We start from the raw sequence: 19,884 nt of genomic DNA, 5'->3' as shown, positions 1-19,884 counted from the left end.
AATTTTTTTTTAATTGAACAATAATTGCTTTACAGAATTTTGTGATTTTCTGTTGTACATCAACAAGAATCAGCCTTAGGTATACCCATATCCCCTCTCTCCTGGGCCTCCCTCCCATCTCCCTCTCCATGCCACCCTTCCACCTGTCCCCGAGCCCCTGTTTGAGTTCAGTCATAGAGCAGATTCTCATTGGCTGTCTATTTTACATATGGTCTTGTGAATTACATGTTACTCTTTCCATACATCTTCCCTTCTCCCTCCTCTTCTCCCACCACCCTTAGGTCTGTTCTCTATGTCTGTTTCTCCACTGCTGCCCTGAAAATAAATTCATCAGTACCATCTCTTCAGATTCCATATATATGTCTCAGTATATGATATTTATATATCACTTCAGTATTCTTGCCTTGAGAACCCCATGAACAGTCTGAAAAGGCAAAATGATAGGATACTGAAAGAGGAACTCCCCAGGTCAGAAGGGGCCCAGTATGCTACTGGAGATCAGTGGAGAAATAACTCCGGAAAGAATGAAGGGATGGAGCCAAAGCAAAAACAATACCCAGCTGTGGATGTGACTGGTGATAGAAGCAAGGTCCGATGCTGTAAAGAGCAATATTGCATATGAACCTGGAATGTCAGGTCCATGAATCAAGGCAAATTGGAAGTGGTCCAACAAGAGATGGCAAGAGTGAATGTAGACATTCTAGGAATCAGTGAACTAAAATGGACTGGAATGGGTGAATTTAACTCAGATGACCATTATATCTACTACCATGGGCAGGAATCCCTCAGAAGAAATGGAGTAGCCATCATGATAAACAAAAGAGTCTGAAATGCAGTACTTGGATGCAAGCTCAAAAACGACAGAATGATCTCTCTATGCCTCAACCAGTAACGCTGAAGAAGCGGAAGTTGAACAGTTCTATGAAGACCTACAAGACCTTTTAGAACTAACACCCAAAAAAGATGTCCTTTTCATTATAGGGGACTGGAATGCAAAAGTAGGAAGTCAAGAAACACCTGGAGTAACAGGCAAATTTGGCCTTGGAATACGGAATGAAGCAGGGCAAAGGCTAATAGAGTTTTGCCAAGAAAATGCACTGGTCATAGCAAACACCCTCTTCCAACAACACAAGAGAATACTCTACACATGGACATCACCAGATGGTCAACACCAAAATCAGATTGATTATATTCTTTGCAGCCAAAGATGGAGAAGCTCTATACAGTCAGCAAAAACAAGACCAGGAGCTGACTGTGGCTCAGATCATGAACTCCTTATTGCCAAATTCAGACTGAAATTGAAGAAAGTAGGGAAAACCACTAGACCATTCAGGTATGACCTAAATCAAATCCCTTATGATTATACAGTGGAAGTGAGAAATAGATTTAAGGGCCTAGATCTGATAGAGTGCCTGATGAACTATGGAATGAGGTTTGTGACATTGTACAGGAGACAGGGATCAAGACCATCCCCATGGAAAAGAAACGCAAAAAAGCAAAATGGCTGTCTGAGGAGGCCTTACAAATAGCTCTGAAAAGAAGAGAAGCGAAAAGCAAAGGAGAAAAGGAAAGATATAAACATCTGAATGCAGAGTTCCAAAGAATAGCAAGAAGAGATAAGAAAGCCTTTCTCAGCAATCAATGCAAAGAAATAGAGGAAAACAACAGAATGGGAAAGACTAGAGATCTCTTCAAGAAAATTAGAGATACCAATGGAACATTTCATGCAAAGATGGGCTCTATAAAGGACAGAAATGATATGGACCTAACAGAAGCAGAAGATATTAAGAAGAGGTGGCAGGAATACACAGAAAAACTGTACAAAAAAGATCTTCACGACCCAGATAATCACGATGGTGTGATCACTGACCCAGAGCCAGACATCCTGGAATGTGAAGTAAAGTGGGCCTTAGAAAGCGTCACTACGAACAAAGCTAGTGGAGGTGATGGAATTCCAGTTGAGCTCTTTCAAATCCTGAAAGATGATGCTGTGAAAGTGCTGCACTCAATATGCCAGCAAATTTGGAAAACGCAGCAGTGGCCACAGGATTGGAAAGGTCAGTTTTCATTCCAATCCCAAAGATAGGCAATGCCAAAGAATGCTCAAACTACCGCACAATTGCACTCATCTCACATGCTAGTAAAGTAATGCTCAAAATTCTCCAAGCCAGGCTTCAGCAATATGTGAACCGTGAACTTCCTGATGTTCAAGCTGGTTTTAGAAAAGGCAGAGGAACCAGAGATCAAATTGCCAACATCTGCTGGATCATGGAAAAAGCAAGAGAGTTCCAGAAAAACATCTATTTCTGCTTTCTTGACTATGCCAAAGCCTTTGTGTGGATCACAATAAACTGTGGAAAATTCTGAAAGAGATTGGAATACCAGACCACCTGACCTGTCTCTTGAGAAATCTGTATGCAGGTCAGGAAGCAGCAGTTAGAACTGGACATGGAACAACAGACTGATTCCAAATAGGAAAAGGAGTACGTCAAGGCTGTATATTGTCACCCTGCTTGTTTAACTTATATGCGGAGTACATCATGAGAAACGCTGGACTGGAAGAAACACAAGCTGGACTTAAGATTGCTGGGAGAAATATCAATAACTCAGATATGCAGATGACACCACCCTTATGGCAGAAAGTGAAGAGGAACTAAAGAGCCTCTTGATGAAAGTGAGAGTGGAGAGTGAAAAAGTTGGCTTAAAGCTCAACATTCAGAAAACGAACATCATGGCATCTGGTCCCATCACTTCATGGGAAATAGATGGGGAAACAGTGGAAACAGTGTCAGACTTTATTTTTTTGGGCTCTAAAATCACTGCAGATGGTGATTGCAGCCATGAAATTAAAAGACACTTACTCCTTGGAAGGAAAGTTATGAGCAACCTAGATAGCATATTCAAAGGCAGAGACATTACTTTGCCAGCAAAGGTCCGTCTAGTCAAGGCTATGGTTTTTTCCAGTGGTCATGTATGGATGTGAGAGTTGGACTGTGAAGAAGGCTGAGCGCCGAAGAATTGATGCTTTTGAACTGTGGTGTTGGAGAAGACTCTTGAGAGTCCCTTGGACTGCAAGGAGATCCAACCAGTCCATCCTAAAGCAGATCAGCCCTGGGATTTCTTTGGAGGGAATGATGCTGAAGCTGGAACTCCAGTACTTTGGCCACCTCATGCGAAGAGTTGACTCATTGGAAAAGACTCTGATGTTGGGAGGGATTGGGGGCAGGAGGAGAAGGGGATGACAGAGGATGAGATGGCTGGATGGCATCACTGACTCGATGGACGTGAATCTGAGTGAACTCCGGGAGTTGGTGATGGACAGGGAGGCCTGGCGTGCTGCGATTCATGGGGTCGCGAAGAGTCGGACAAGACTGAGCGACTAAACTGAACTTAACTGATATGATATTTATATTTCTCTTTCTAAAGTGAAAGTCATTTTTGATACTTGTGTTATTTTATTGTTTTTTCTCAGTGCATTTAATTAGTTAATCTTATTGGGGTATAGTTACTTTATAATATTGCCAGTTTTATTTTATTTTTACCAGCTAACTGCAAGATCCTTATTTGCCAGTGGCATTGAGTGTGATGGGAGCAATTCTCTAACATTATTTTCATTATTGACTTTTTGAAAACCCTCGTCTTTTGAACATTTGATGTTGTTGACTGTTGCATTCCCTCATTCAGTGAGAGAAAATGACCCACAAAGAAGCAGAACCTAGTAATGTGGAAGGAATATTTGGAGCCTATGTGGTCAGTTCATCAATGAGTAGTTTCTATGTTAAGACAACTTTTGATTCTTTCTATAATACTTAACTATGTATCTCCTGTAGTGTAAGTATATGTGATGATGCGTCGAGGTATCGCAAGCAGATAGGGTGGTGCTCAGAGGAAGAGAACCCAGCCATCCTAGGCCTAAGTCATTTTGTGATCTAGCCTGGCCACAGTGCTTGCTCTTGCAGAAGAATAGGTCTCAATAGTTAGTGGTTTTATAGGAGCAAAAGAAGGTAAAACTGAACAGATATAATCAGGCCAGAGAGAGAACTTAACCATAATATATCAGTTGTACCATTTCAAAGGTCAGGATTAGCCTGAAGCACATTCTTGAGCTGTTTTGCAGAATGCAAACCCCTCTCGAGGGCACAATTTCCAGATCCATTGGAACCTAAGGAATGATGATGGTGACCTTTGCTGACCCTCCCAACTTCCATCCACTTGTGCTGGACTCAGTCACCCTTTCCCCAGTTCTATGCTGACTTCTCTTTGCTCCAGCCCCAGTCTTGCTGTTTGGGGAGATAATGCTCTGGGAAGTGTCCTTGTTGTCCTTCTTACTTGCTGCAAGTAATAAATCCTTCCTTCTGCTCTTTTGTTTGAGTTTGTCTTTTGGCTCGATACCTGCCAAGAGGTGAAGCCAATTTCCTTGTAATAGTATTGCTCATGGTTTCTTTTGTCAAAACTTTTTTCTCCATCCACTGTTCTTTTTATCTCTTTTTTTTTTTCTCTTCATTTTTATTAGCCAGGGGACCCTCAACCACAATCATAGCCAAAGACCACAGCGGGGTCCTTTGTTGTGAACCCCAAACCTGTTGTCTTAAAGAGCATATGTTAATTTATTGCATTTACGTGTATTATACGGACAGTAAGAAACCACTCTCTGTAGTGTAGTACTGTACAGTCTGCCCCCAGTCCAACATCGTGATCACCCACCATGTGGCTGGACAGGCACTACATACCCAGGAGAGATAAGTCAGCTGACTTCTGTAACTTTTGCCTTTTGACCTTTTGAGTCTAATCTAGACCTAAGTTCAGTAGATCAACAAACTACTTAAAACTTTGTAGCCTGTTACTGAGCAACTAGCTGAAAGGAGACACAGTTAAGACTTGAAGAAAATCCAGTTTAATCCTTGGGTGCCTTGTTTTGTAGGTAAGGAAGACTTGCAGGCTAAACTTTTACTCTCATCTGAGAGCTAAAAAAGTGCCTGATCCTGGAATAGCACCGATTCATGATGTTAAATGGGGAGCCTAGAATGTCCCCTTTATTCTGATTAAAGTCAGCCGAGCATTTCCCTCCTTTTTGCTTGTGTTTCTGCTGTTCGGTTCCCCTTTTACAAAAGAAAATTGGGGCTTAAGCTGGAGTTTACATTGTAGAAGAGAGCAGAATAAGGTTTGTTACTATGTAGTACCTACTCATTTTAGATACTTTTGAATTGAAATATAACCCACAGAAACTGTTGGCAGGCATACAACATTTGATCTCTCAGATAATTGTCAGTCTGATGTTTATTCATGCTAGATTTCTTAACATTACAAACAGGCTGAAACTTTGTGGTAAACCTATGATGAAATGTGTAATAGCCAATGTGTTCTGATGTAAAATTCTGAAATTGAGAGCTTTAACTACATTACTACTCTTAGAGCATTGACAAGTATTAGATTGAGTTAGATAATATTGTTGATTTGTATAGGTAAAATATTGCCAAACATTGACATTTTCATATGGCTTAACATAGTAAGATGAGAATTTTAACAGCCTTTGATCACTCTGCTTCTTCTGTAAGGAGTTCATCCTTTTCTCTACCCTGACAAGTAGGCTGTTTGTTTCTTATTTACTGTATTTCTTACCATCCTCTTGTTTGGTAATTCATAATCACCTCTGTACCCGTGATTAAAAATATTGTGAAAGGATGTATAAAATAGGCTGGGTAACCTTAGTAGCCATTTAAAAAAACATATTTTTCTTCAGGCAGAATTTTTATGATAAAAAGAGTTCTTAGATCTTTTGGCTAAAATTGGTAGACCATGAAACCAAGAACCATTAGTCTGGTATTTAGATTTGTAACACTAGACAGAGAATACAACTTCATGGTGGTTTGGGTTTCTCATTGGTGAAACAGTGAACAGTGTCTGTTGTCTACTTCAGAATATTGGTGTTCAGATAAGCAACAAGGATATACTGTATAGCACAGGGAACTATATTCATATCTTATAAAAACTTACAATGGAAAATAATCTGAAAAACATAACTGAATTACTTTGCTGTACACCTTAAACTAACACAGTATTGTAAATCAACTAACACTTTAATAAAAAAAGAATATTGACGTTCAAAGACTAATGTGTTATTTTTCAAGCTTTTAACAATTAGCAATCAGAGTAAAGGAAAGAATGTTCTTGTGTTCACTGTTAAGGAGACACAGAGAAAAGGGTCTTAAGTTATAGCTCTTTGTTTTATTTTAAAAAGATACTTGTAACCCAGAGTTGGTTCATTTGTGATTCTTTTGTCTGAATGGCTCAGTCCTTTTTGGTGTGGAAAATGGGAGAATCAGCTGGAGGACTCTGACATTTTGTTTCATCTTCGTTTTTTACTTTGGAGCATCAAACCGATTCTTTCATTCAGAGTGACTGTCTCCAGGTTTTAAAAATTAATTATTTATGTATGTATGTATTCTTATTGAAGTACTGTTGATTTACAATGTTGTGTTAGTTTCAGGTGTATAGCAAAATGATCCAGGTATATATATATATATATATATGTATTTTTCAGATTCTTTTCCCATGTAAGTTATTATAAAATATTGAGTATAGTTCCCTATGCTATACAGTAGGTCCTTGGTAGTTATCTATTTTATTTATAGTAGTGTATGTATGTTAATCCCAAACTCCTAATTTATCCCTCCCCCACTCCTTTCCCCTTTGGTAACCATAAGTTTGTGTTCTATGGTCTATTTCTTTTCTTTTTTAAAAAATCTCTTAGATCTGTTATTGAAACTTGCAGTGATCAAATGACTTTGACATGCACATTACATTTACATTTCTTATCATCAGTCCCCTATCCCAAGGGAGAACTCAGTTTCATAAAAGTTGAGGGACTTTCCCAAATTCACAAAGCTGAAGAAGCCTAACTTGACCTGGTACCCGGATTTGGCTCGTTCCAGAGCTCATACTTCTCCTGCCATTCCCTGTTCCTCTGGTAGAATGTGTGGGTATATTTCTGTTTGATTATAAATTCATTTGTTCTCTTTAGTTTTTGGTATTGAGAGATTGGTGTCCTTCTTAATGATGCCATGGGAGTCAGTTTTATCTGTTGAAATTTGGAGGTTGCGTCGAATTGCCTTTAGCCATCTGCCTAAATAGAAGGCTGATAATGACGCATCATATGCTTTTCCCTTTAGTTCTCTCTTCCTTTCCACTGGAGAGGTTGTGTGTGTTGCGGTTAATAGTGCAGGCTGTGTAGTGAGAATGCCTGTATTAAAATCTGGCTCTTATTCTTAGCATATGACTAGGGAATAGTACCTTCAATAGGGTTGTTGAATTAAATGAGTTGCTGCATCTGAAGTGCTTAGTGCTTAGAAATGCCAACAAATAGCAAAATGGTGGAAGCTTGATTATACTTTTTATTATTTTTCTGTGTAAATAGTAATTCTACAGGGATACTCCCTGATTCTCTTATGGTCTGCTTATCCCTCTGGATTTCAATGATCTTATCAAAAGGTCAATAGATTGACCTTTCAGGACGATGATGTTTACTATAAAGGAAATCTACTCAGACTCCTCTCCTATTTTGATGTACTTTTCACAATATTTAACAGATACCTATTTCATAGTTTGCAGCTTGGGGTTCATAGCCATCTTTTTGTTCACTAGAGGTAAGGATTATCTTCCTCTCTGATTTGAATATTTTATTGCTTGCATAGAGTTTTCGGGAAGGCGAGTAGAGAACATATTAATACTCTTTCCACTGCTATCCTCTAATAATTTTCTGATCCCAGAAGCAACCACTTTTACTTTTAAAACAACATGTTAGTATCGTAAGTCTCTAAGTGATGTACTTATGCTGCCACTTCTTGCTTTTTCAATTTTAGGTATGATGCACTGACTTCCTCCTAGTACTATGGAGGACATAGTTCTCTTTCACAACATACCTTGGAATCCACAAAGAAGCATATTTCCTGCATTCCCTTATCCCAGTATTTTTATGTTAGTAGTAAGATTATTGTTGTTCAGTCGCTTAGTTGTGTCTCTTTGTGAACCCATGACTACCTTGTCCCTCATCATCTCCCAGAGTTTGCCCAAGTTCATGTTCATTGAATCAGTGATGCCATCCAACCATCTCATCCTTTGTCTTCCTCTTCTCCTTCTGCCTTCAGTCTTTCCCAGCATCAGGGTCTTTTCTAATGAGTCAGCTCTTTGCATCAGGTGGCCAAAGTATTGGAGCTTCATCTTCAGCATCAGTCCTTCCAAAGAGTGTTCAGGCTTGATTTACTTTCAGATTGACTAGTTTGATCTTAAAGATAAGATAACTACTTATAGTCTATTTTATTATGATGTTCTAGATGTTATATATGGCTAAACTCTGTAGCAAACTGTGATTATTTTTCCTTTTCTGTGTAATTTCTTACTTTCCATAAATTCATTTATTATTTTTAGGTTTGCTACATTTTAACTAATTTATTATAGACCTTCTCTCAATACCTTCAGGTTCATTTCCTGGAATAATTCCTTCCAAGAACTGTTTCAGTTCATTTCAGTTCAGTCACTCAGTCATGTCCGACTCTTCGTGACCCCATGAATCGCAGCACACCAGGCCTCCCTGTCCATCACCAAATCCCGGAGTTCACCCAAACTCAGGTCCATCGAGTCAGTGATGCCATCCATCCATCTCATCCTCAGTCGTCCCCTTCTCCTCCTGACCCCAGTCCTTCCCAGCATCAGAGTCTTTTCCAATGAGTCAACTCTTCGCATCAGGTGGCCAAAGTACTGCAGTTTCAGCTTTAGCATCAGTCCTTCCAAAGAACACCCAGGACTGATCTCCTTTAGGATGGACTGGTTGGATCTCCTTGCAGTCCAAGGGACTCTCAAGAGTCTTCTCCAACACAACAGTTCAAAAGCATCAATTCTTCGGCACTCAGCTTTCTTCACAGTCCAACTCTCACATCCATACATGACCACTGGACAAACCATAGCCTTGACTAGAAGGACCTTTGTTGGCAAAGTAATGTCTCTGCTTTTCAATATGCTATCTAGGTTGGTCATAACTTTCCTTCCAAGGAGTAAGTGTCTTTTAATTTCATGGCTGCAATCACCATCTGCAGTGATTTTGGAGCCCAGAAAAATAAAGTCTGACACTGTTTCCACTGTTTCCCCATCTATTTCCCATGAAGTGATGGGACCAGATGCCATGATCTTCGTTTTCTGAATGTTGAGCTTTAAGCCAACTTTTTCACTCTCTTCTTTCACTTTCATCAAGAGGCTCTTTAGTTCCTCTTCACTTTCTACCATAAGGGTGGTGTCATTTGCATATCTGAGGTTATTGATATTTCTCCTGGCAATCTTGATTCCAGCTTGTGCTTCTTCCAGCCCAGTGTTTCTCATGATGTACTCTACATATAAGTCAAATAAGCAGGGTGACAATATACAGCCTTGATGTATTCCTTTTCTTATTTGGAACCAGTCTCTTGTTCCATGTCCAGTTCTAACTTGCTTCCTGACCTGCCCTTGGTCTAATTTGGCCTGGTGATTTTCAGTCTGCTGCCCAATGTCAGCTTGAGATTTCCCTTCACCATTGTCTGGGAGACTCTCTTTACCTCTTTTGTTTTGAAACCCTTGTTTCCTGGATTCCATGTATTTTGTGATATAGTTTTTTATTTTAATGGAGTATTGTCCTCAGGTAGCTATTTGAAGAGGGTGAATAGGAGGTAAAAATGTTAAAACCTTGCATATTTGAAAAATGTTTTTATTCTCTTGTCATTGTATTGATAGTTCGGTTGAGGATAGACTCTTAGTGAAGTGAACTCGCTCAGTCGTGTCCAAATCTTTGCGACCCTGTGGACTGTAGGCTCCTCTGTCCATGGGATTTCCCAGGCAAGAATACTGGAGTGGGTTGCCATTTCCTTCTCCAGGGGATCTTCCCAACCAAGGGATCGAACCCGGGTCTCCCACATGGCAGGCAGATGCTTTATCCTCTGAGCCACCAGGGAACAGCTATAGACTCTTAGGTTAGAAATAAATTTTCTTCAAAAAATTTCTCCATTATTTTCTAGCTTCTATTATGTCCTTGATGATTGCTATTATGAATTTTGATCCTTTCTATGAAACCTATTTTTAAGCTTGCTGAATCTTCTGCTTGTCCCTGTGATTTTGGAAATTTTATGAGCTCTGCTGATTTGGTTCTGTTTCAATTGAGAAGTAATCTTTAATTTGGGGAAATTTTCCTAAATTCCTTCTTTGATTGGTTTCTCACTGCTTTCTCCTCTTGGAACTCCTATTTTTCAAATGCTAAATTTTCTGGGTGGATCCAGAAAATTATATTTCCTCTCCAGTTTTTATTTTTATTTTTTGTTTCATATTTTGGGGATATTTCCTCAGTTTTATATTCTGACTCTTCTACTGTGCTTTTCATACCTATTTTTCTCCCAGGGTTCCTCTCTTTTGGTTCTGTGTACTTTATTTTGGCTGTATCCTGACCTTGTTTTATGTATGCAATGTCTTCCCTTAACACTAGTATTTTAGGACGAAGCCTGGGCTAATGTGTACATTCAGCCCTCCATCTTTAACTGAAAATCTACGTGAGGAGAACTTTCATTTGTTTATATGAACTTTCATAGTATTCTTTGGCCAGGATTTCCCATTGACCAACAGATTATGACAACAATGAACTATTTTTTTCATTTATTTAAGTATGTAGTTTAAAATTTTTACAATGTTGTGTTGGTTTCTGCCATACAACAGTGCAAGTCAGCCATAATTATACGTACTTCCACTCCCTCCCTAACCTCCATCCTCTCCCCCCATAGCATCCCCCCAGGTCATCACAGAGCACTGACTGGGCTTCTTGTGCCACTTAGTAACCTCTCACCAGCTACCCATCTTACATCTGATAGTGTATGTATGTTGATGCTACTTTCTCCATTTGGCCCACTCTCTCCCTCCTCCGCTGTGTCTACAAGTCGATTTTCTACATCTGTGTCTCCATTCCTCCCCTGCAAATAAGCTTGTCAATACCATTTTTTAAGATTCCATATATATGCATTAATATATTTATTTTTCTCTTTCTGAGAAAAATAAATATATTTCTCTTACTTCACTCTGTATAACAGGTTCTAGGTTCATTCACCTCACTAGACCTGACTCAGATTTGTTCTTTTTTATGTCTAATATCACATTGTATATATGTACCACATCTTTATCCATTTATCTGTTGATAAGCATGTAGGTTGCTTCCATGTTCTGGCTATTTTAAATGGTGCTGCTATGCACATTGGGGTACAAGAGTCTTTTTTGATTATTGTTTTCTCAGGGTATTTGCTGTGTTGTGGGCTTGCTGGGTCAGTACCAAATTTATAGTTTAAACTAAGGAGGACCAACTTAGATGCAAAGGAACAAGAGCTTTTTTCTCTGACTTCTCAGCTTAGGATAATGGGTCAATTAGACATGTTATCCACCTCTTATTGAGAGGCATTAAGAGTGGTATAAAGAGTTTGTGTCAGAGCCTAGTTTCTCCTCATTTAAGATAGTGGCTCTCAAATCTATAAACCATGATGCCCTGGACCCCACCCCAGACCAATTCAGAGTACCTAGGTGTGGGTTCAGGATGTCTGAATTCTGAAAAAAACTTCCCTGTGTGATTCTGATGTGCACTTAAAGTTGAGAATTATTCCTCCAGGAGCTTAAAATCTAGGTGAGAGTTAGAATATCAATTTAGAGCAACATCAATTGCTCTAAAACATGGAAGGCAACAATGAGCTCTGTGATGGGTGATACAGAGATCATGGGCCCAGGAACCAGATAGTTTTTAATTAATTGAGACCATCAGGAAAGGCTTCATCAGGGAGGTGAGTTTTGAGCTAGTAGTTTTCATAGGTGGAGAGAGGGGGTTCTCTATGCCAGGGAATGAATGCTGACTATTTTGACTGGGATGTGGAATGTTGGCTGCTGCTGCTGCTAAGTCGCTTCAGTTGTGTCCGACTCTGTGCGACCCCATAGACAGCAGCCCACCAGGCTCCCCCGTCCCTGGGATTCTCCAGGCAAGAACATTGGAGTGGGTTGCCGTTTCCTTCTCCAGTGCATGAAACTGAAAAGTGAAAGTGAAGTCGCTCAGTCATGTCTGACTCTTAGTGACCCCATGGACTGCAGCGCGCCAGGCTCCTCCGTCCATGGGATTTTCCAGGCAAGAGTACTGGAGTCGGGTGCCATTGCCTTCTCTGGTGGAGTGTTTGGAGAGCAGTAAAAATAAAGGTTGGATGTTAGGTTGCAGCTAAATTGTGGGCCATGTCTAGTGTTTTGGCTGAAGAATTTTTACTTTATCCTGCAGGTGAAGAGGAGGGCTTTGGGGAGGCCTGGGGGATTTCCAGTGAATGAATGTGGTGTGATGACAGTGATGTCTTCGGAGGCTGAGCCAATGAAAGTAAAGGGCATGTAGTTTGAATAAAATGAGGCAGGAGCTGGGGTGAAAGGAAGACCAGTTGGAAAGCTATTTTCATGGCCAGATGATAATTCTTTAAGCTGAAAAAAGAACATTGCAATTAAAAAATAACAATAATAAACATTTGTACAGTGTTTCATAATAAGTAAGTTCTCTTTCACATCTCATTAAACCTCACAGTAACCTTGTGATATTTAGCTCCATATTTTATGAATGAAAGAAACTGATGTTCAGAGGTTAAGCTGTTGTAAAGTAACTTTACAGAAAACAGAGGGCCTGATTGGATAATGAAAGATCAGTAGTAGGGAGTTGCAAGGGGGTTGCCAGGGTGTCAGCTTGGGTGGTATCATGTTGGCTGAGGTTGGTATTGGGTTGGCCAAAAAGTTTGTAAATTTCTCACTGCCAAACTCAGTGGCAAGTTCCCAGTTGTGCTTTCTGATAACCACTTATTCTCTTCACATGACTCCTGTTGCCTCTCTGATTTTTAAAAAAATATTTTATTTAATTGTGTCAGGTCTTAGTTGTGGCATACAGGATCTTTAGTTGCTGCATGTGGAATCTAGTTCCTTGGCCAGGGATCGAACCCAGGCCCCCAGTATTGTGAGCCCAGAGTCTTAGCCACTGGACCACCTGGGAAGTCCCTGCCTCTATGATTTTATACACAGTAACTTCCAATGGCACCCCACTCCAGTACTCTTGCCTGGAAAGTCCCATGGATGGAGGAGCCTGGTGGGCTGCAGTCCATGCGGTCGCGAAGAGTCTGACACGACTGAGCGACTTCACTTTCACTTTTCACTTTCATGCATTGGAGAAGGAAATGGCAACCCACTCCAGTGTTTTTGCCTGGAGAATCCCAGGGACGGGGGAGCCTGGTGGGCTGCCGTCTATGGGGTCATACAGAGTTGGACACGACTGAAGTGACTTAGCAGCAGCAGCAGCAGCAGGGAAGAAGAGGAGGTTGAGCTTTCATGCCCTGGGCACTTTCAGTCCGGGTGCGTAGAGTAACATTCCTCAGCTCCAGCTGTCAGAGTAAAATCTGTTTTTGTAATTTGGAATGACTGGCCTTGGATAATTAACATGTTGCATTTTATTTCAACTGTTTATTTTCTTACTTTAGAACACTGGGATCTTCAATGGCAGGAGAAAGAGTGATCAGAAGACCGAGATGAATTTTAACACTATTCTGGAAGAGATTCTTATTAAGAGGTCACAGCAGAAAAAGAAGACATCTCCCTTAAACTACAAAGAGAGACTTTTTGTGCTCACAAAGTCCATGTTGACCTACTACGAGGGTCGCCCAGAGGTAGGAGACAATCAGAATTTACTTTGCTGCTTTCTATGTTGATCCTACCTTTGGACACTGACATTCCTCACACCCTTCAAATCTTATGCAATAAGCTTTAGGTTAATGAAGTTAAGCTAATGATTTGAAAGATAAAGTTTAGAATATGGATGGACATTGTCACACGTCTGTTAATTATGGGTTTAGTATACATGGGTATACATTTTATGTTGCCCTACTGAATTAATCTGTTAGAGGAAATAAATTCCTACATCAGTTTTAGATCCTTGTGGAATTCATTAGGTATGTTTTGTAAATGACTGTTTCCCATAAACTCATATTATGTATCAAAGTCTTCTTTATTAGCACATACAAACTGTGTTTATGTCCATCACTCTATATGAATATTTCTCCACTACTCGGTGGAAGTCCCTTAAAACTGGTTAGTGATTTGGTGAAGTTGACTGACAGCAAAACTGTTCAACTGTTTTGGTGCTAAGCAGCTCGTCCAAAGTTCCTTTGATGGGAGCAGGGGACAGCGGCTCGCTGGGAACCTGGTCGGTGAGCAGCTGGCATGGGGTTCCTGTTGTCATCCAGCTCCTGGCTCTTAAGTTGGTTTGTCCTCTGGTTCTACCACTCGATGAGGTGTGTGAGTGCAGAGTAGCCTCTGACCCACCTTTTTCTTCCTGCTGTACTGGGGACTCATCACCTAGTACTGCAGGTCCAGCCGTGTTCTCCCTTTTAGACATTTTCTCGGGTCCCAGGGGATGGCTGGAGAGACTGGGTCGCCCTTGTTTACCACATGCCATGGTCTAGTTGTTGACTAGTAGGTGATCTTGATGTTTTATTTTATTTTATTCTACTTTTTTTCTGGAGTACCATCCTCAGAAATGGATTTGCTTCTTTTTGTTTTTGTTTTACTTCCACTAATTTCTCCCACTGATTTCTCTGTGTTTTGGTTCCCCCAGTACAGACAGAATGACATTGCTTTTCACTGGTAGTCCTCAATTCTGTTAATTTCTGTTGTGGCTTGTCATTGTGACCTGTGGAATTCTACAGGTTCATATAATTCAGTCTTTTATCCACCTTCTTAAATCCCCATAATGCTGAAACCCAAACTTCAAAAACTCAGTTGTAAAACCTGACCTTAGATGAAGCTATTTTTAGTTTTTATCTTAGTGGATATGGGTATATGTGGTAATAATCATGTGTTTAATTGCATGGGGCTGTCTTAGTTCTTGCTGGGAGTGTTATGTGTGGTATATGAGGTATAATACATTTATTAAATCTGAAAAATTCAGGATTCCAAAAGAGTTTCAGGTAAGACTAGAAATATGAATTATTTTAAAATCTAAAATAAATTTTAAGGGAAAGATTAATACATTTTTGCTGTATGATAATGATCTGTTATAATTTGAATAGTATAATAAGAAAAGAATAGAAATATTACAGTAAACATGGGAAAGTGTGGTCCTTTACTAACCAAGAAAGCCTTGGAAACCTACTTTACCTGTTTAGAGATATGGACTGTTACAGTTGAAATTCTTTGTAATTGTTAAGTCACTTTGAAGATGATAAATGATAATACCAAGATGATACAAAGTTAAAAAGGCCCTCATTGCTTTAGCTTAGGGGAGAATAAAGAGAACAGTGGAAATCCTCTTGTTTGACAACCTGACCCGCTGTCTTTCCTGGAAGCAGCTTCATCCACCATGAGAACCAGAAAGGACAGAATGAGGAAGTTGTCACAACATGTAAAAAAAGCCCAGCCTCTGACACTTATCATCGATTTACTGTATAGCACAGGGAATTACCTTGCCTGGAAAATCCCATGGACGGAGGAGCCTGATGGGCTAGTCCACGGGGTCACAAAGAATCGGACACGACTGAGCACACACACCCACACACAGGGGATTATACTCGATATTTTATGATTTATAATGGAATATAATCTGCAAGAAACCTGAACCACCATGCTGTATACATGAAACTTACATGATATTGTAAATCAACTATACTTCAATGGGAAAAAAAAAAGAATTCATCTCCTTTCTGGCTACTGATGACTGGCCCAGGGAGCCTAGTCGCATTAGCTAGTTCTGCCTGAGCCCTTACTCATCCCAGGAGCTGGGCATTTTTATCCCTTTTGGATTCTTTTCTCAGGAACTGATGTTCGTTGGGACATTTATGACCTTCAGTTGAAAATATGATTGCAGATTTGTTTTCCTCCCACAATTAAAAACAAATGTTTACCTATATTAAAAAGTTTGGAATTTTAAGATAAGAATCTGAATTCTTGAGAAAGTAAAAGTTCGGATAATACTGGGCTTAATTCCTTCATGACAGCTCTGAACCTGGCTTCTAGGTAAGCCCAGTAGCACTTCATTGTAGTGTTTCTTCCCTGTTTGGGTTAATGTGCCTGGTTTTCTGTTTTCCGTGGATCAGTGTTCTTGTTACCATCTCCCTTACCCTAGAAGCTGTGATCTAAGAAGGGCTGTGATGTGGGTAACCCATGGAAATCAACAGGTATTTTAAAAATATTATTTTGTTAAAAATATAAAACTCTTTTAAGTGGATAGCCCCAGATATATTTATTTTAGTTGTTCATATTCTGTTTTAGAAGAGAAACAGTGGGTAGGCTACTGATTGATTTAGTAGCTATGTGGTTTCTTTATAGCTATTAAGTGACACTTATCCTTTATTAAAAGTCTTAGTTAATCACAGTGTGAGTCAGACATCAGTCTTCTCCAGGTTTTCTATATCCCAGTTCCTTTGATATGAAGGCAGCAGGACTTTACTGAAAATTTCCTTGTACCCTAAGTACAGTTTATTGTACTTTTCCAAGTGTGCCAAGGAATTCTGGGAAATTCATTGGGAAATTCAGTCAAGCTGTTTCTTCCAAGTCTGATGTTGGAAAACTTGTGTTTTAGTTTCTGCTGTGGTTCATTTTTTGGTTTGTCCTTCTTATTCATTCTCAACTAGCTCATATTTCTGCATCTTCTAGTGAACTGATAAATGATCTTACTGACAATTTATATTGTTTGCTCTTCTTGTAATAACACAGAACAGAGGACACTGTGATCTTGCTTTCTGATTAGGGAACTAATCACATAGATCAGACCACCTAATATTCTGCTGGAGCCTCCACTTGGTTTTGACATGGAATCTAGGGAAGAATAGGACTGGAGTTTAATCAGAAAAATGACCTATTAAATAATAGAAAACAAAGAATGGTGAGATTTCTATATGATGAGATGTTTGAATACAGAAATTTCAAGTTGTATATAAATCTGCAACTACTGTTACTTGAGAAATCAGGAAGTTTTATAATTCGACTTTGAAATTATCAATCTGGTTGGTTTGTTGTCTGTAATACTCCTCTGGTTTGAAAACTGGCCAGTAGTTTATGAAGTTGAGGAACAGGGAGACTAGTTGTGCTGGGGATCCCTAAGGCCATCCCTAGGTTCAAGGATTCAGCAGAATGCATGGGACTCAGTATAGAGTTGAGCTCACTGCTATGAATTATTTCAGTGAAAGGGAGACAAAGCAAAATGAGCAAGGCAAAAGGTGCATGGGGCAGGTCTGGAGAAACCAAGCACAAGCTTGCAGGAGTTCTCTCTCAGTAGAGTCACAAAGCGGGTGTATAATTCCTTCAGCTCCTGTTGTGGCAGTTGTGAAATGTTTTCTCACTGGGAATCTCAGTGGAGACTCAGTGCTGAAGGTTTTCACTGGGCTGGTCACATAGACACCCTCTGTCAAAGCATGTACCAAAACTCCAGACTCCAGAAAGAAAGCAGGTGTTCAGTGTAAACCAGATTGTCTGTACAATTTAGACCCAGTGAGCTATTCTTATCAGCACTGGGAATGTTAGAGCTCTCCCCCTCCCAAAGTCCAAGTTCCCAGATGCCAGCCAAGGACCAGCCTTGTAAGCAGACCTTTTTCAGCCTCACAGGCCTGTTAGGTTAGCTCTTTCCCACACATCTGTAGTAGTTATGGCACAAATTATTGAGTACCACATATGGCCAGGTACTGTTCTACTGTGCCAAGTACATGCATTATTTTCTTTATTCCTCAAAAGAATAGCGTATTACATCTTATTAGGACTCCCATTTCAAAAATGAGCAATATGAGACTTGTACGTATAAAAACTTACACAAGGTCAATCAAATACCGATGAATTACAGGGCTATTTATTGAAAGCCTAGCTTTGAAACAACCTTGATACGCCAGGGAAAATTAAGGAAAAAAATCTATTAAATCTCTCTATAGTACAGATAAATTTTTATTAAAAAAAATTTTTTTATTTTAAAAAAAATTTTGAGGAAATTTTTCTTACTTTCAGTTATGATTTTTTAAAAATGTTTCTTTGTGGTAGAAGAAAATTAACATCAGACAAAACTAAGGTTTCTGTCTGATTCTGTCACTATCTACCTAGACTTTATAAAACAATGTTTTTCAATTGTTTTTGTAGCTTAGAAATTACTTTCATATATATTGTCTCTTTACACCCTTAACTCCTTTACCATGACTGCTCAACCCAACACACATCCAGTCTGTAACCAAGTCTCATGAATTCTCTTTTCTTTCATCAGAATCTTATTCCAGCTCCCACTTTCATTCTTTTGGTGGATCACTGCCCTAGTTGATTCTACTTTTGAATCTTCATCTTTCAACTATACAGACTTCAGAAGGATACTTAAAACCTATAGCTTTGCATCTACTCTAGGATCAAGTTAAAACTCCTTAGATTGGAATACAAGGTACTTGATGCCATTTTTCCTTGTCTTCCCTCTGTCCTTCCTCCATCTCCAGCTGTGTCTTCTACCTGTACTCTTTCACATTGTACCTTTCTTAGTATTGTTCAGTCAGCTTGGAGTGATATATTCTTCCACATGCCTGCCAGGATCTATCTATCTACATTTTATCCATCAAAAATATGGTGAGAGGCCTAGTCAACACTTGCTCATCTTTTAAGCCTTTTCTGTAATCCTCACACCAGTGGTGGACTCACCAGCCACCATCAGCCCTCTGTGCCCTGTCCCATATTTTTATTGAGACATCTTGGTTGCTTGACTTTGTTTATGTGTCTGTTCCCCCATTGGACTTCAAGCTCTTAGAGGGCAGGGTTCAAAGCTTTCCTATTTTCGTATTTTCGGGAGTTGAGTGGAGAGTTGAGTCCTCAGTACCCAGTAGGATGGCTGGTTGGTTCAAAGGAGACTTGGGGAGACCTCAACCCTTCAAAGAAGGTAGGGCTTCCTATGTAGGTTTATCCTATGCAGACATCAGTTCAGTTCAGTTCAGTCGCTCAGTTGTGTCCGACTCTTTGTGACCCCATGAATCGCAGCACGCCAGGCCTCCCTGTCCATCACCAACTCCTGGAGTTCACTCAGACTCATGTCAGTGGAGTCAGTGATGCCTTCCAGCCATCTCATCCTCTCTCGTCCCCTTCTCCTCTTGCCCCCAATCCCTCCCAGCATCAGAGTCTTTTCCAATGAGTCAACTCTTCGCATGAGGTAGCCAAAGTACTGGAGTTTCAGCTTTAGCATCACTCCTTCCAAAGAAAGCCCAGGGCTGATCTCCTTCAGAATGGACTGGTTGGATCTCCTTGCAGTCCAAGAGGACTCTCAAGAGTCTTCTCCAACACCACAGTTCAAAAGCATCAATTCTTCGGCACTCAGCTTTCTTCACAGTCCAACTCTCACATCCATACATGACCACAGGAAAAACCATAGCCTTGACTAGACTGACCTTTGTTGGTAAAGTAATGTCTCTGCTTTTGAATATGCTATCTAGATTGGTCATAACTTTGCTTCCAAGGAGTAAGTGTCTTTTAATTTCATGGCTGCAGTCACCATCTGCAGTGATTTTGGAGCCCAAGAAATATCATGGACAACCAAAAAGGTTATCATGATGCTAGTAAGAATAAGAGTCAGGATTAGAGCCTTGGTATTCTAACTGTAAGTTCAGTGCTCTTTCTGTAATACCTCCCTTATCATTTTATTACTTTGTACTTAAATCAAACATTCTATGCGATGAGATGATCGAAAATTTAACCTTTTAGCAAGTTTAACTGTCTGGATGGTGGAGGAAGTTACAAGATGATGGCATGAGTCTCTTGAATATCCTCGGCCGTCTCCCATATTTCTATAAGGTCTTCTGGGTCATATTGTTGTTTGCTTGACTG

At 39.9% G+C, this 19,884-nt stretch overlaps 1 protein-coding gene across 3 annotated transcripts in view; it reads left to right on the top strand.

Annotated features, from left to right (window-relative positions):
* The window catches only part of TEC (tec protein tyrosine kinase), a 167,924-nt gene that overhangs the window by 41,298 nt on the left and 106,742 nt on the right, over positions 1–19,884 (top strand). For all 3 annotated transcript variants that reach the window (XM_055588507.1, XM_055588505.1, XM_055588506.1), the window contains one exon: positions 13,536–13,721. In XM_055588507.1, the coding sequence (XP_055444482.1) occupies positions 13,584–13,721 (138 nt within the window). In that variant the 5' untranslated portion in view covers positions 13,536–13,583. The remainder of the gene's footprint in view (positions 1–13,535; positions 13,722–19,884) is intronic.

Source organism: Bubalus kerabau, chromosome 7, assembly GCF_029407905.1.
Source record: "Bubalus kerabau isolate K-KA32 ecotype Philippines breed swamp buffalo chromosome 7, PCC_UOA_SB_1v2, whole genome shotgun sequence".
Classification (NCBI taxonomy): Eukaryota; Metazoa; Chordata; class Mammalia; order Artiodactyla; family Bovidae; genus Bubalus; species Bubalus kerabau.
Note: the sequence above shows the minus strand (reverse complement) of the source record. Positions and strands in the feature narration are given on the sequence as shown.